The following is a 14394-nucleotide window of genomic DNA, read 5'->3' on the forward strand; positions in this document are numbered from 1 at the left end:
TACACACATTTATAAATACTGTACACAGTTATAAATACTGTACACACATTTATAAATACCGTACACACATTTATAAATACCGTACACACATTTATAAATACTGTACACAGTTATAAATACTGTACACACATTTATAAATACCGTACACACATTTATAAATACCGTACACACATTTATAAATACCGTACACACATTTATAAATACCGTACACACATTTATAAATACTGTACACAGTTATAAATACTGTACACACATTTATAAATACCGTACACACATTTATAAATACCGTACACACATTTATAAATACCGTACACACATTTGTAAATACCGTACACACATTTATAAATACCGTACACACATTTATAAATACCATACACACATTTATAAATACCGTACACACATTTATAAATACCTACACACATTTGTAAATACCGTACACACATTTGTAAATACCGTACACACATTTATAAATACCGTACACACATTTATAAATACCGTACACACATTTATAAATACCGTACACACATTTATAAATACCGTACACACATTTATAAATACCGTACACACATTTGTAAATACCGTACACACATTTGTAAATACCGTACACACATTTATAAATACCATACACACATTTATAAATACCGTACACACATTTATAAATACCATACACACATTTGTAAATACCGTACACACATTTGTAAATACCGTACACACATTTATAAATACCGTACACACATTTGTAAATACCGTACACACATTTATAAATACCGTACACACATTTATAAATACCGTACACACATTTTTAAATACCGTACACACATTTATAAATACCGTACACACATTTGTAAATACCGTACACACATTTATAAATACCGTACACACATTAATAAATACCGTACACACATTAATAAATACCGTACACACATTTATAAATACCGTACACACATTTGTAAATACCGTACACACATTTGTAAATACCGTACACACATTTGTAAATACCGTACACACATTTATAAATACTGTACACACAGTTATATATACTGTACACACATTTATAAATACCGTACACGCATTTATAAATACCTACACACATTTATAAATACCGTACACGCATTTATAAATACCGTACACACATTTGTAAATACCGTACACACATTTATAAATACCGTACACACAGTTATAAATACCGTACACATTTATAAATACCGTACACACATTTATAAATACCGTACACACATTTATAAATACCGTATACACATTTATAAATACCGTACACACATTTATAAATACCGTACACACATTTATAAATACCGTACACACATTTATAAATACCGTACACACATTTATAAATACCGTACACACATTTATAAATACCGTACACACATTTATAAATACCGTACACACATTTATAAATACCGTACACACATTTATAAATACCGTTCACACATTTATAAATACAGTACACACATTTATAAATACCGTACACACATTTATAAATACCGTACACACATTTGTAAATACTGTACACACATTTGTAAATACCATACACACCTTTATAAATACCGTACACACATTTATAAATACCGTACACACAGTTATAAAAACCGTACACACATTTATAAATACCGTACACACATTTATAAATACCGTACACACATTTATAAATACCGTACACACATTTATAAATACCGTACACACATTTATAAATACCGTACACACATTTATAAATACCGTACACACATTTATAAATACCGTACACACAGTTATAAATACCGTACACACATTTATAAATACCGTACACACATTTATAAATACCGTTCACACATTTATAAATACCGTACACACATTTATAAATACCGTACACACATTTATAAATACCTACACACATTTATAAATACCGTACACACATTTGTAAATACCGTACACACATTTATAAATACCGTACACACATTTATAAATACCGTACACACATTTGTAAATACCGTACACACATTTATAAATACCGTACACACATTTATAAATACCGTACACACATTTATAAATACCGTACACACATTTATAAATACCGTACACACATTTATAAATACCGTACACACATTTATAAATACCGTACACACATTTATAAATACCGTACACACATTTATAAATACTGTACACAGTTATAAATACTGTACACAGTTATAAATACTGTACACACATTTATAAACTAAATCCTCCCCACACATTTATCAGCTTATCCCTGTTAATCCCACCCCGGTGCCACATACCTCTGCTATCCACGTTCAATTCCACTTCCCCATGACCAGTGACCAGGACACATGATGTATGTGCTTTTGCTTGAAATGGTCCCTAATTATCCCCTTTCGGTCATTTGTTCTTTTTTTTCAAAGTGAAACTTCAGATATAAATGAAGGAAAACTCAATAAGATTTGTTGTCCAATCGTTTAAGCCGTGAAACCTAATCATCACCCGCTTGATATAGGAGTCGCCATCATTGAATAATTCCCACGTTATACACCTAAACTATGGAGGAGCTGCATGGTATGATGGGGGTAGGAGAAAGGGCTTGGGGGGTAATATATTACTATCTGTCATGTTACCTTCTTGAATACATGGGATTTGGGATGTGACTCCAACCTGTCATCCTTTTGCCTTTCCACATCATTCCAACTTTTCGAGGTAACTTGGTCACATTGTCCAGTCTGCTCTCACCTGCCCAATCAGGGTAAAACATCGAAAATATGACCGAGATGTAATATTTGATTGTTTTGGGTGTTGCGTCTTTGTAGCTTTAACCATTTCTGTACTTTGTTTCCACCAGAGTTCAGTTCTGTCTGCATGGTTATCTTTTGTCTATTCTGTGGTGGCCATGGTAGTATAGTTCGCGCGTGTCATGTTTTGTCAAGACTTGTTTGAACGTCTCTTCCTTCATTTTACGTGTTACTTCCAGAAGAGACCATAAACAAACTCAACAGCTGAAATGTTGCAAATACTTTACTCTTAAAATACGTCATATGCAACGTCAGTTTTTTTTATTTCATTTTATTATGACCGTTAAAATGAGGACACGGAAAGTTAAAACTAGGACAAAATAAATATATTATAGTTAAAATTTATTTATTACACCGCCGATTTGGCGAATATAAATACTTATCGGGCGAAATGCCATTATAATTTGTTCGAGTCACTGCGTGAAAACATGTAACTTTAAATAACTGAGGAACAGCGAAAAAATCATTAATCTTGAGGAGAAAAAAAATCAAGACAGCGCACCAAGTGCCGCTTACCATACACCGTCCGGACGTTCACTTCACCAAGATGGCGAGTGAGCAGAGGCAACCGAAACAGCCAAAGGATGTCAAGCAGGCACAGTCCTTGGGGCCGGATCGAGTCAAAGTTGAGGTGCAAGGTTCGTGGGCAGTTTGTGAAGTGATTCTGGGTTCGAGTCTGAGGTGATGGGGCCTTGTTGATTGTGCTCGTTGGTTAAATTAGATTAATTTACCGTCACGGCGACATCAACGGCCTTTTGTTGTTTTTTTTTTGTCATTCCTGTACGATGAAACTGTTTTTCTTAAAGACGTACAGAAGTGGGGCAAGTATATTCCAATGAGGTGTCAAATGTCAGGGCAGAAAGAGGGAAGTAATGCTGTTGAGCGTTCGGGATAATACAACATGACCGGACTCGGCTTCAGATCAAAATAGGAGGAGACGGAGTCTTGTTGAGAAGAGATCGAGGAAAGCCGAGAGAGAATATCAAAAAGATTTGGCTTGAAATATGAAACATGAAGGAAGGTTAAAGAAAAAAAAAAGAAGGTCGATACAAGTGTGGGCCCATTGAGGAAGAGCACAGGGAGATTGGTTGGTGATGAAAGTGAAATGGCAAGTTTATTAAATAATTATTTTACTTTTATCATTCACACTGGAACAGTCAGGGGAGTTATTACCAATCAAGAAGGCGAGGAAGTGGGGGTGGTGGAGTTGGGGCGAGTTTCAGGTGGGGGTGGAGGAAGTAAGGACAATTTTGAAAACTCGCACTCCACGTTAATCAGAGGGGCGCTCGACTCCCTCCTCGGTCCCAGGGGTGCTCGACTCCCCCCCTCCTCGGTCCCAGGGGTGCTCGACTCCCCCCCCTCCTCGGTCCCAGGGGTGCTCGACTCCCCCCTCCTCGGTCCCAGGGGTGCTCGACTCCCCCCTCCTCGGTCCCAGGGGTGCTCGACTCCCCCCTCCTCGGTCCCAGGGGCGCTCGACCACCCCTCCTCGGTCCCAGGGGTGCTCGACTCCCCCCTCCTCGGTCCCAGGGGTGCTCGACTCCCCCCTCCTCGGTCCCAGGGGCGCTCGACCACCCCTTCTCGGTCCCAGGGGCGCTCGACACCCCCCCCTCGGTCCCAGGGGCGCTCGACCACTCCTCCTCGGTCCCAGGGGCGCTCGACCACTCCTCCTCGGTCCCAGGGGCGCTCGACCACTCCTCCTCGGTCCCAGGGGCGCTCGACCACTCCTCCTCGGTCCCAGGGGCGCTCGACCACTCCTCCTCGGTCCCAGGGGCGCTCGACCCCCCCTCCTCGGCCCCAGGGGCGCTCGACCCCCCCCCACTCCTCACCCCCAGGGGCGCTCGACCCCCCCTCCTCCTCGGGCCCAGGGGCGCTCGACCCCCCCTCCTCGGCCCCAGGGGCGCTCGACCCCCCATCCTCACCCCCAGGGCGCTCGACCCCCCTCCTCCTCGGGCCCAGGGGCACTCGGCTCCCCCTCCTCGGCCCCAGGGGCGCTCGACCCCCCTCCTCGACCCCAGGGCGCTCGACCCCCCTCCTCGGCCCCAGGGGCGCTCGACCCCCTCCTCGGTCCCAGGGGCGCTCGACCCCCCTCCTCGGTCCCAGGGGCGCTCGACCCCCCCTCCTCGGCCCCAGGGGCGCTCGACCCCCTCCTCGGCCCCAGGGGCGCTCGACCCCCCTCCTCGGCCCCAGGGGCGCTCGACCCCCCCTCCTCGGCCCCAGGGGCGCTCGACCCCCCTCCTCGGCCCCAGGGGCGCTCGACTCTCCCCCCCTCGGCCCCAGGGCGCCGACTCTCCCTCGACCCCCCTCGGCCCCAGGGGCGCTCGACCCCCCCCCTCCTCGGCCCCAGGGGCGCTCGACCCCCCCCTCCTCGGCCCCAGGGGCGCTCGACCCCCCTCCTCGGCCCCAGGGGCGCTCGACCCCCCTCCTCGGCCCCAGGGGCGCTCGACCCCCCCTCCTCGGCCCCAGGGGCGCTCGACCCCCCCCCCTCCTCGGCCCCAGGGGCGCTCGACTCTCCCTCCTCGGCCCCAGGGGCGCTCGACTCTCCCTCCTCGGCCCCAGGGGCGCTCGACTCTCCTTCCTCGGCCCCAGGGGCGCTCGACTCTCCCTCCTCGGCCCCAGGGGCGCTCGACTCCCTCTCTGTCCCAGGGGCGCTCCACTTTTCTTTTTATAAACAAAGACTGTCAGTCGCTAGCCAAAGGGAGCATGAACTCGGTAAATAAAATATTCGTTATTTACCGCTCAAAGTGGTGCTGAGCTTTGAGGCTCCGATTGCACATACTGTTCATGATTTATGGGCTTATAATGGAATGAAAATACACGCACATGCACACGCACACGCACACAATGGTTTGAGCTTTGAGTGCATGTTCTTACCATTGCACCGTGTAGACTGAGCGTTACTGCATCACTTGCTGTTACTCTGCGCATGTCGCTTCACTTTACTTCATTATCAGTCGCATGGTGGAGATGCCGAGGATTACGTTTGCTGATATACATTCTGAAGGTTCATTGAATGAAATGGAGTGTTTATATCAAATGTCGGGTATAAAAATTTCTGATGACCCATCCACAGCATCAAATTTCATTTGTTACCTAAAAACTCACCTGCAGAAGAAAGCTCTCTTTTCTAACTTTCTAATCTTTGCATTGCACTGACACTGACTAACAGTAGCACTGAGCATATACTCATGCTGGTTGCGTGTGTGATGGAGGATGAACCTTTTCCGTATGAGTCACAAAGTGGGGCCCATACTGGTTATGTATAAACAACCAGCTCATGACTCGTGTAAACCTTTTGAGTATTAAAGGCTTGCACGTAACCAAGGTCTATGATAACATTATGATGTGATGCTTGACTTGAGATTTGCCCTCATCGACTTGAGACTTACTTGAGACTTGTTGACATTTCTGCTCCCGAGCCTTTCTTAGCAAGTACTTGGCTCGTTTGATAAATTCAGTAAGTGTCAAAATCTCCATAACATCAAACACAGAATCCTTGTACTATCATTCACAGACCGGTGTTTGTGTGTCGCGCAACTTCTCCTGCAGTTCTGGACTGATTCCATCCAGACTTGCTTCAGGGTAATTCCATGGGAAAAGTTACCTGGTGGCTAATTTTTGAAAGTACATTCTTCATTAAACCTTATATAGTGTGACGAATTTGGAATTCGATCGCACTCAACATACAGGTTTCTTTAGCTCAGTTATGTCGAAAAGTGCATGTTCCCTAGATAGCTCACCTTCCATGTTTAATGGGCAGAAATCGATTAAATGCGCTGTGATTTAATTTAATAGTTAGGGAGCGATCACAACACAAAGGAAGAAGCCCCTCCCCCTCTTCTGCGAAGAGGAAGAAGAGCCCTCCCGTCCTGAATCACGGGACGTAAACAACTCCCTCCCACCCGCGGTTGTGCGGGCGAGGGGATGAGTCACGCCGGGAGCGGGGGAGGGGCGGAGAAGAATAAGGAAGAGATCCTCTGCTTTGTTCGGGCTGGTTCAGTAAGCTTCTTGCTTCTGCTTGGCTCGGGTTAGGGAGAGGCTTTTTGGAGAGCTTTTTGCTTCGGCTAGGATTTTCAGCAGGCCTTCGGGTTCTGCTTGACTCGGTTCGCTTTTTGGGTTCTGGCTTGGTTCGTCGAAGAGAGTCGGCTGCTCTGTTCATCGAAAGAGTTGAGCTGGTTGCTCGACTCGAGCTTGTTGGTTGTTCAACGAGAGAGGAGCGCCAGTTGCGAGAGTCGCGTGTGTTTTGCGCTCTACTTCGTCGTCCGGTTCGGCTGGCTCTTCTTCGTTCGTGGAGCTCTTTAGCCTTTGTTCTCCGCTTGGTGCCACTCCTTGGCTTCATCTTGGAGGTGGTTCTTCGAGGAAACGACGTATCGACGGGAATGATCGGCGCCTCGTCTCACCAGCACGTGTTCGGAAACGCGAGAGGATTCGCTGGAGCTCGGGAAGGATCGCTTCTCACGGCGATTGGATCCAGCTCGCTCTTGCTGGAGCCCGGGTCCGAACAGCTTGAAGACTACACGAGGTGGAGAGGTTCGAGATAGGTTCTGGGTTTCAGCTTATCTGTCCCTCTGAGTTGAAGTCCTTATTAAAGGCATCAGCCACCATTTCTTGGGTGTGTGTGTGCGTACGTGTGTTTGTGGGCCCATCTCACAAGTAGGAAACTGTTAAGTGCTTGTGTTGCATTTGCTTTACATTTAATAATAGAACTCGGCTGTAGGTTTTTGCTCGTGTCTTTTTCCCCATCCCCCCATTCATTGCATTGCCTGTGTTCAAATAAATGTTCCCCATTGTTAAATGTCACCTGCTCGTTGCGTCCGTCCCTCACTTTGACTGCCATGGAGCATTTGGAATGTTAGCTGGCGATTTATAAGCCGATAAAACGTACATCTGGTCTGACGGGGCTTGGCGATTATATAACCGCTCGGCAATCGCATACGGAACGAGCTGCTTAAGCGGCTCGTTTTCGTGCAGGTCCCATTGAGGTATGAACTCCCGGCATTTCTGTCCGTGCGAATAGTTAGGTATATCGACAATTCGGCGATTGACCCTGTCGTGCGTGGACAGAAGAGTTGGCTGGTTTATGGTGTGTTAAAAAACACCCGTTGCTGGGTTTCGGCGTTGATCCGGAAGCTACGACTGGATTGCTCGTTCGGTGGGCACGCGGCCGCAATTGGGCTAAGGCGGTCGTCCGCACGCCGAACGGGCGAAAATCTACAACAATACCAAATGACAGATCATGAATTGAAATAATTGAATTTTTGCAATATTAGCTTCATCAAGCAGTGTCTGTATACATTGTGGTAGCATCTCCAGACGTTTATTAATAAACGTCCGGAGATGTTACGTCCGTTACGCTCAGTTGTTACGTCCGTTACATTACATTTGCCATAGTACTGCCTACTCGGTATCATTAATTCCTCAAATAAATAGTGGGAATACAATGATGCTCCTATACCAGGCTGCTATACCAGATTTAGTCTTCTGTCGTAGAACACTTCACAGAAATTTGTGAGCAAAACGATCATCATGCTAAAGCGGGTATTTTGATGGTTACGTCCGTTACGAAGATTCATCATACCGTAGCACTCAGGCAAAAATTCTTAATCTCGTATAATTACCATTTCCTGGCACCTTTGTGTTCACTGCACAAAATAAACTCATACATTTGGTACGATAACCTTGTTCTTCATCAAATATTTTTGAGAACTGCCAATAAGTTCTGTCTGAATGTTACGTCCGTTACGGTGGAATTGCCCTACATCGGATCAGCATGACCCCACTTAATGTATAGAGCTGTGTTTGTTTGCTGGTGATCTTTGGGGTGCAAGGGTCGGGGGGTGGGATGCAAATTGTGTGTAAATATGTCGTGCAGCACTGCCTCCAGGTGTGGGAGTGTATTACAAGTCCCTATCCATAACAGTACAGTACTCCTGTCCCCACATTTTCCAGTGCAGTGAGGTGTTTTGAATTTTAGCAGTGGGTATGTTTTTGCTTGATGCATGTAACCTGTTGGTTTTTTTCTTTTTTCTTTTTTCTACCAATACAGAGCTGTGAGTTGCCTATCACCGCTCAAATAAAGGTATGAGTCAGAAGAACGTGTTGCATGCTTGGAACAAGATCGTCCATAGCCGGGTACTCTGCAAGTCTCCATAATGTGAATTACAGTATATGACATTTTTGCGTCTGGCAGGTTGGCTACCAGGTAGCTATCATTTTGTTAGGGCGTGACTGTGCCGCTGATGCTGTGTCCATATACCAATACACTGGTACTCATTCCACTGATCTGAGGCTCGGAAGGATGACAGGCTGAGTCAACCCCACCTCGTGGTCAGCGGCCAGCAGGGCTTGAACTCGGGACCCTTTCCACTAAGCCAACACCAGGCTTTAGTATATTGCTGAATCCATCCATCCATTAAGACCATACTCTGTGCAAAGCATTGGTGCTGCCTCAGCAGTCTCTTTGGCAATTGGGCACAATCCTGGACGGGTCGCCACTCCGACACAGGATACCAGCAAGCTGGCACTCATTTTGCCGACCTCGGAGGATGACAGGCAGAGGACCTCAGGAGGATTTGCCGACCCCTGCCCCCCCACCCCACCCCTAACCATTAAGCCAACACCAGGCTTTAGTACATTGCTGAATATTAATGGATTATTTATCTTTGCTATGTCAGTTAATGAGAAAACAGTGTATGATCTTGGGTTTTTGACAGGGTCTGGAATGTATCTTCCCTTGTACTATGTTAAAAGTGGTTCACTTTAAATACTTTAGGTTGAAACGTTCACTTTAAATGCCATTTTCTAGGAACGCATGGACCCTCGTTTAAAGCGAGGGTGTCCCATACAGTCTGTTTATCCCCATGCTTAAAAAAAACAAAAACAAAAAAAACCAGGTGGAGGGACATTGTAATTGGATCCGTCTGTCTTTCTCTGTCTAACCGTCCATCACGTTACCTCCTCTAAAATTGTTGTGCAGAAATCCACCAAACTTGGTAGTTATGATCACCACATTGTAAGAAGTTGTGAGAGCAGTGCCGTTTTTGGCCACACTCTCTGGTACCTTCGGGTAGGGTCGAAAGGTCATACACCAAAAATTGCAATTTCAGGCACATCTTGAGCTCACCAAGAATGTAGTTCCGGGAAGTTTATGAGATGGTGTGTCGTCAGTCCGTTCATCCATCCACAAATACTTTTAACTTCCTCTCTGAAACTACACATACACTTTTGATGAAATTTTACCACAACATTCATCACTGTGATTGTACCAAAGTTTGTTCACGGCATTAAAAAATCGGGCCTAAAGGGGGTCGACGGGGGTCCCCCGCCCCTGCCCCAAAGGTATTTGCTTTCTTCTCAGAAACTACACGTGCAATTCTGATGAAACTTGACCACAACCTTCATCACCCATGATGTACCAAAATTTGTTCATTGCATCCAGAAAAATCATGGTCTCAGGGGGTCCCCAGTGGGGGCTGCCCCCGAATTGCTTTCTTCTCAGAAACTACACACAATTTCGATGAAACTTGACCACAACGTTTATCACCCGTGATGAACCAAAGTTTGTTCATGGCACACAAAAAAATATCCATCGGTATTTACTTTCTTCTCCATTACATGTTTTGTGGGTCATCCATGCCGAGTAGTGGTTCCCTTATCTTATCCAGCCCGGTCAGCCGCTACCAGGTGAGTACCCAGGGGTGTTGCCCCTATGTTTTAACATATTTTAATGAAACTTTGTAAATGCAATCAACATTGGGGGATGCATGAAATATCTAACGAGTTCTTTTTTTTTTATTTTTTTTTATTTTTTTTTAAGATTTCACCCCCAGTCAAAATTGAGGGTCAAAATCCCCGATTCCCAGGGTGTTGGTGCTTAGGGTCACAAGGATCAAAGCAGAAGATTTTGTTTCACTCAAAATTTGATATTGAGTCATTCATGGTGGATCTTTTTGGTGATGACGATGTACAGTATGTACACAAAAATTACTGCAGCAAAAGCAAAAACTCAACAAAGATCATCTTTCAAAGAAAACGCCTGAATCGGAGGGAACGTTTAAAGCAGCTGAAGCACAGCTTCAAAAGAAAATTGATGTTATGAAAGATGCCCGGTGGGAAAATAAATCAAAACAGGTTGAAACATTTAGCTACGAGGAATGATTCTTAAGGGTTTTACAATGCCTTATGGCCCATAAACAAATACAGTTGTACTCCTTAAGGCCCAGTCACACCTTGATGTTTTAGCCAGCAATGGCAACGTATGAAAATGTATGTAAAACGCTGGCTTACACTGAACTTTTGATGTTTTTTTTTTATAAATTCGGACGTATTCATAACGAGTTGGTCATATGCATAACATATTAGTAACGGACACAACGTTTCGTTGTCTTGTAGATAACATACCAACGAATGCTTAGCCTGTTGTCGGCGTTCACAACCTATGCCCAACGATAGTCTAACTTATGCATAGCACGCTGCACGTATCGCCGACGATCACGTGGCGTAGCCTATTGAGAGGCTGCCGCACAATGATTCAAATCATAACCGCCGGAGAAATGGAAGTGTCAACATCGCAGTCACACCTTGGTGATCTTGCCAGCATATGCCGACCTCTGAAAAATGCGTCTAAAACGCTGGCTCACGTCAAATACGGTATGGGTAAGTTTGGTATACGTGACTGGAACGCTAAAGTACGCTATCATATAATACATCGTAGTAAGTGGAGTACGTCTTGTACTTTTAAACATGTTAAACATTTTACGACGTACTTGCTGTGTGCCTCACACGTTCCGCATGCGATGGGAATAAGTGGTACGCACGATATGCGATCGTTGGCACACGTTGACAAAAGTTACTTGTAAGTTACTCATAAGTTGAAACACGTCAATGTAATGGTTAGCGTCAGTGTTCCAGACTCCCTGTTTTTTTTTGTTTTTTTTCTTTGGTATGACGGTGATGTTGACACTTCAATTTCTGGTGCGGTTATAATATAATATAATGAATAGGCTGCCGCTCAATGATTTAAATCGTAACCGCACTATAAATCGAAGTGTCAACATGACCGTCATACCGAAGAAAAATAAAAAAAATAAAAATAAAAAAAAGAACAGGGAGTGTGGAACACTGACGCTAACCATGACATTGACGTGTTTCGACTTGTGAGTACCTTACAAGTAACGTGTGTCAACGATCGCGTAACATGCCTACAACACGTTACTCGTATGTTAGAAATAAGTTTCGGGTACGCTAAACCCGTGCTTCTCAGCCGGTGGGCCGCGGAGCCCTCACAGGTGGGCCGCGAGGTCGGCAGAAAAGAAAAGAAGAAGTACATAAAAAAGGGTCTGATCTTGCAGTGTAAGACTTACATGACACAGCTGGAATTCAGCTAGGTCTGTTTGTACTTCCTTCTAGCGAGCGCTCGCGAGATAGATTGAATCATTTTGTGCTTATGTACGTCGTGTTTATGCAGTGGTGGTTTACGCGCGTTCGATCTACATGTAACTGTGATGTGAACGTACTATATCCGTGTGTATGTGTGTATTGTGCACGTGCGCATATATGCGATGTTTGTGTATGCATGTACGTGCCTTGTACTTAGTTCATGCGTTCACGAACTTGAAATTTTTGTAAACTTTTCAACTTTCGTGGATAATTTCTTGAACCGAAAATGGATCGATTTTTTGAAGCGAAAGTGTGATGGAGAAGACAAATCTGCAAAAGAAAAAACGGAAAAATCTCGAAAGGTTGTGGTGAGGAAATATGACCCCGATTACATTAAATATGAATTCACGATGGCAGGCAGTGATGTTGAGCCAAAATCACAGTGTGTTGAATGTGCTGAAATCCTGTCAAATGAGGCGCTTAAGCCGTAAAAGCTTCAGAGACACTTAAACACAAGACACCCGAATAGTGCAGGTAAGCCAAAGGAATATTTTGAGAGGAAAAAGGCTAGACTTCAGGCACAGTATAAAGTGATTACAACATTTACAACTTGGTCAAAATCAGCATTGAACGCCAGCTACATGGTTGCTGCTCGTGTTGCTCGTAGCAAGAAAGCTTTCACAGTCGCGGAGGAGCTAATTTTCCCCAGTGCTGTTGATATGTGTTGAGCAATTCTTGGAGAGGCAGCTGCAACCAAACTTCAGTCCCTATCACTCTCTAATGATACTGTGATGAGAAGAATTGTTGAAATGAGTGATGACATTGAATGCCAACTGGTTGAAAAATAAAGGCCAGTCCATATTTTTTCCATTCAGTCGGATGAATCTACTGACATTAGCAATAATGCTTTATTGCTAGTTTTCGTGAGGTACTGCGGGGACAGTGATGTTCATGAGGATCCACTGTTTTGCAAAGACCTTCCCACAAAAACAGTTGCAGATGATGTAATGCTCTGCCTTGACAAATACTTTACTGACAAGAGTATTGATTGGAAGAACTGCGTAGGTGTGTGCACAGATGGTGCTGCATCAATGACAGGAGTCCATCATGGTGTTGTAAAACGGATCCAACAGTGGGTGCCAGATGACAAGAAGACCCACTGCTTCTTACATAGAGAAAATCTGGCAACAAAACAGATGTCACCAGAACTGAATGAAGTCATTAATGTAGCTGTTAAAACTGTGAACTTCATCAAGAAGAGTGCACTCTACTCAAGGTGTTTTGCTGCATTGTGTGAAAGACTTTATTCTGATCACTTGCAGCTTCTGTACCACAGTGAGTTGAGGTGGCTTTCAAGAGGACATATGCTTAATCGCCTCCTTTGAACTGAGTCATGAAGTCCACATGTTCCTTGAAGAGAACACTCGCCACTTGCTGATCATTACAGTAATGATAACTTTTGTGCCAAATTGGCTTACCTGTCAGATGTGTTTGACCAGTTAAATCAGCTCAACATATCAATGCAAGGTAGGAACAGTTCAGTGTTCTTGGTTGCTGACAAAATTGAAGGCTTCAAGAAAAAGCTTGTTCTTTGGAACAGAAAAGTGAAGGATGGACGACTTGAGATGTTTCCACTTCTGAGTGAAACTTTTGAATCCACTCCTCATACAGACATATCTGGGCTCATGATCAAGCATTTGACCGAGTTATCACAAAAGTTTGCAGACTACTTTCCAGAGCACCCAAGGCAAGGAAACCTTTGGATTTTGAACCCTTTCTCAGTGGATCCTGCTTCAGAAGATGTGGCCTTGTCTGTTGTACTTGAAAATGAACTGATGGAACTTTCTGCAGACAATAGTCTGAAGCTTCAGCATGCACAAGTAGACCTTCCTTCATTCTGGATATTGGCAAGCAGTGAATACACTTCTTTGTCAAAGCATACCATCAGATTTATTTTACCATTCACCACAACCTATCTCTGTGAATCTGGCTTCTCGACTGTAACTGTGACAAAATCAAAAGCACGAAATAGTCTAAAAACAGACACTGAATGCCACTTTGCGTGTGAGCCTGTCCCCCATCAAACCACGACTTGACCATCTTATTTCCAAGAAGCAAGCTCGTGTCTCATTAAAGGTGAGCATAATGATTTGTTTTGGCATTAAGTTTTATTGCCATTTTTCTCATTACGATTCTGTATGATGGGCCTCAAAAATTTCCTCAGAGCCAGAGTGGGCCTCGAGTTGAA

At 44.4% G+C, this 14394-nt stretch overlaps 1 protein-coding gene across 7 annotated transcripts in view; it reads left to right on the top strand.

Annotated features, from left to right (window-relative positions):
* Positions 1 to 3234: 3234 nt before the first annotated feature.
* Positions 3235 to 14394, top strand: part of OTUB1 (OTU deubiquitinase, ubiquitin aldehyde binding 1) — a 64820-nt gene continuing 53660 nt past the window's right edge. For 2 of the 7 annotated variants that reach the window (XM_085889784.1, XM_085889777.1), the window contains exon 1: positions 3235 to 3409. In XM_085889784.1, the coding sequence (XP_085745910.1) occupies positions 3319 to 3409 (91 nt within the window). In that variant the 5' untranslated portion in view covers positions 3235 to 3318. Of the gene's footprint in view, positions 3453 to 8814; positions 8901 to 14394 lie in introns of all 7 variants that reach the window. The other 5 variants (XM_085889779.1, XM_085889780.1, XM_085889783.1 and 2 more) reach the window with 5 other exon arrangements.

This window comes from Eptatretus burgeri, chromosome 7 (assembly GCF_056783735.1).
Source record: "Eptatretus burgeri isolate ZD-2024b chromosome 7, Ebu_testis_v1, whole genome shotgun sequence".
Taxonomy (NCBI): Eukaryota; Metazoa; Chordata; class Myxini; order Myxiniformes; family Myxinidae; genus Eptatretus; species Eptatretus burgeri.